Source organism: Nannospalax galili, unplaced genomic scaffold (assembly GCF_000622305.1).
Source record: "Nannospalax galili isolate Female #2095 unplaced genomic scaffold, S.galili_v1.0 scaffold2019, whole genome shotgun sequence".
NCBI classification, from domain to species: domain Eukaryota; kingdom Metazoa; phylum Chordata; class Mammalia; order Rodentia; family Spalacidae; genus Nannospalax; species Nannospalax galili.
This window is the reverse complement of record NW_008342625.1, coordinates 162360-164250: the sequence shown is the minus strand read 5'-3', so window position 1 is coordinate 164250 and position 1891 is coordinate 162360. Positions and strand designations below refer to the sequence as shown.

At 61.4% G+C, this 1891-nt stretch overlaps 1 protein-coding gene across 1 annotated transcript; it reads left to right on the top strand.

Annotated features, from left to right (window-relative positions):
- The first annotated feature begins 6 nt into the window (after positions 1–6).
- Positions 7–1748, top strand: Camk2n1 (calcium/calmodulin dependent protein kinase II inhibitor 1). Its single transcript, XM_008838585.3, has 2 exons — positions 7–307; positions 1638–1748. The coding sequence occupies exons 1-2, from the start codon at positions 142–144 to the stop codon at positions 1706–1708; spliced, it is 237 nt and encodes a 78-aa protein (XP_008836807.1). The 5' UTR covers positions 7–141; the 3' UTR covers positions 1709–1748.
- Positions 1749–1891: the final 143 nt, after the last annotated feature.

The window sequence follows — 1891 nt, the reverse complement described above, 5'->3', positions numbered from 1 at the left end:
CTCTCCGCCGGCCCCAGCGCCGCCGCAGCCCCGAGGGCTGTCCCCGGCCGGCCACCCCCGGCCCCAGCGCCGCTGACCCTGTCCGCCGCGGGCGGGGACGCGGGCGGAGGAGGTGCCGCCTCGGAGCCCCCGGACGCGACCATGTCGGAGGTGCTGCCCTACGGCGACGAGAAGCTGAGCCCCTACGGCGACGGCGGCGACGTGGGCCAGATCTTCTCGTGCCGCCTGCAGGACACCAACAACTTCTTCGGCGCCGGGCAGAACAAGCGGCCGCCCAAGCTGGGCCAGATCGGCCGGAGCAAGCGGGGTGAGTGCTCAGTTCCCCTCCTCCCCGGCGCGGCGGCCTGGCTGGGGGTTTGCAGGGGTCTCCCCTACCGGATCGCATCCCCTTCTGCAGGACCAAGGGACCCTCCCCCCGACTGCGGCTGGAGCTGCAGCGGGTCCCCTTGGGCCGGTCCCCGGCGGGGTCACCCGGGGGCGTGGCGGCCTCGAGCTGCGGCGCAGGCTGAGGGTTCTACCCGGGTCTCCACCCGCACCAAAGTTTGCTTTTAGATTTCTTCCCCCTCATTATTATTATTACTATTATTTCTTTTTGATCAGTGGAGTCGCTGCTGCACTCGGCCGCCCTGGGGGAGGGGGTCCCGGGACTCCCCAGGGGTCTGCGTGGTGGTGGTGGGTGGGGTAAGGACACCACTCCTGCGGGGAAGGCAAGGGGCATTCGGGTGGCACGGGCTTTTCAGTTACTGGTCTAGCCTGGGTGTTTGGAGATGGAGAAACCCTAGAGGCATAGAGGGGGGGGGGGGGGGGAAGACTGGGGCGCGGAGGTGGAGGGAGGAGATAGGTGGGAGACCGAGGTGGGCAGAGAGCCCGAGACAAAGCCCCATCGAGGGAGCTGCCCCTGGAGAGACAGCCAGCCGGGGACTCTAGGGAGACAGAAGCAGCTGGAGCAGGAGGTGACCGACATAGAGACCCAGAGTCCTGGACAGGAGATCCGTTTGTGGCACCGTGGGGCTGGTGGAGGGACAGAGGTTGGGTGACACAGGCGCAAGAGCTAGCGCGAGGCAGAGCCCCAGGCAGAGCGAGGGGTGATTCTGCGCTTCGTCGGGCCGAGGGGCGGAGGCCCGGGGTCCAGAGAGGGCGCACCAGAGGGAGGGGGACACTTCACAGGCCTGAACCCTCAGGGCCCTTGATCGTCGTGGGAACCAGCCCCGGGCCTTCCTTCCTGGCTCCCTTGCTTCTTCCAGCTCGACTTGGGCTATCCACACCAGTGACCTGAAGCTTGGCTCTCTCCTTTCCTTCTCTCAGCCTCGGAGACTTCTTCCTACATTGCCGAACCCGGCTGGGAAAGGACAGGGCCAGTGTGCACCCGGGTTGCAGCTTTTTCTCAGAATCCCAAACTAGGATGCAGGTTGGGGGGTAGGGCAGTTCAGAACCAGGCCAGGAAGGGACCCTAGGATGGTAACAGAGGAGGACTGGGCTGTTTGACTCTGCAGTGACCAGGCCATCTTCCTCTTTCTCCACACTCTCCACATAGACATAGGCAAAATGTCTAGGATTACCCTGACTAGGCCCAAGTTTGCTCACCTCTTTCTCTTCCCCCTTTTTCTTTTCTTCTTCTTTTTTTTTTTTTTTTGCAGTTGTTATTGAAGATGATAGGATTGATGACGTGCTGAAAAATATGACCGACAAGGCACCTCCTGGTGTCTAACTTCCCCAAAGACAATGAGTTGAGGGAAAGAGTAAGAAGAGTGACCGGCAAAAATTATGAGGAAGGAGAAAGCACTTTGAAATTTATTATTAGCTTGCTACCTGCAATGAAATCAACGACCTGTATCTCCTGTATCTCCTGTCAGGCGGGGAGGCAGATGAGATGTGAGGAGGAAGAGGAGGA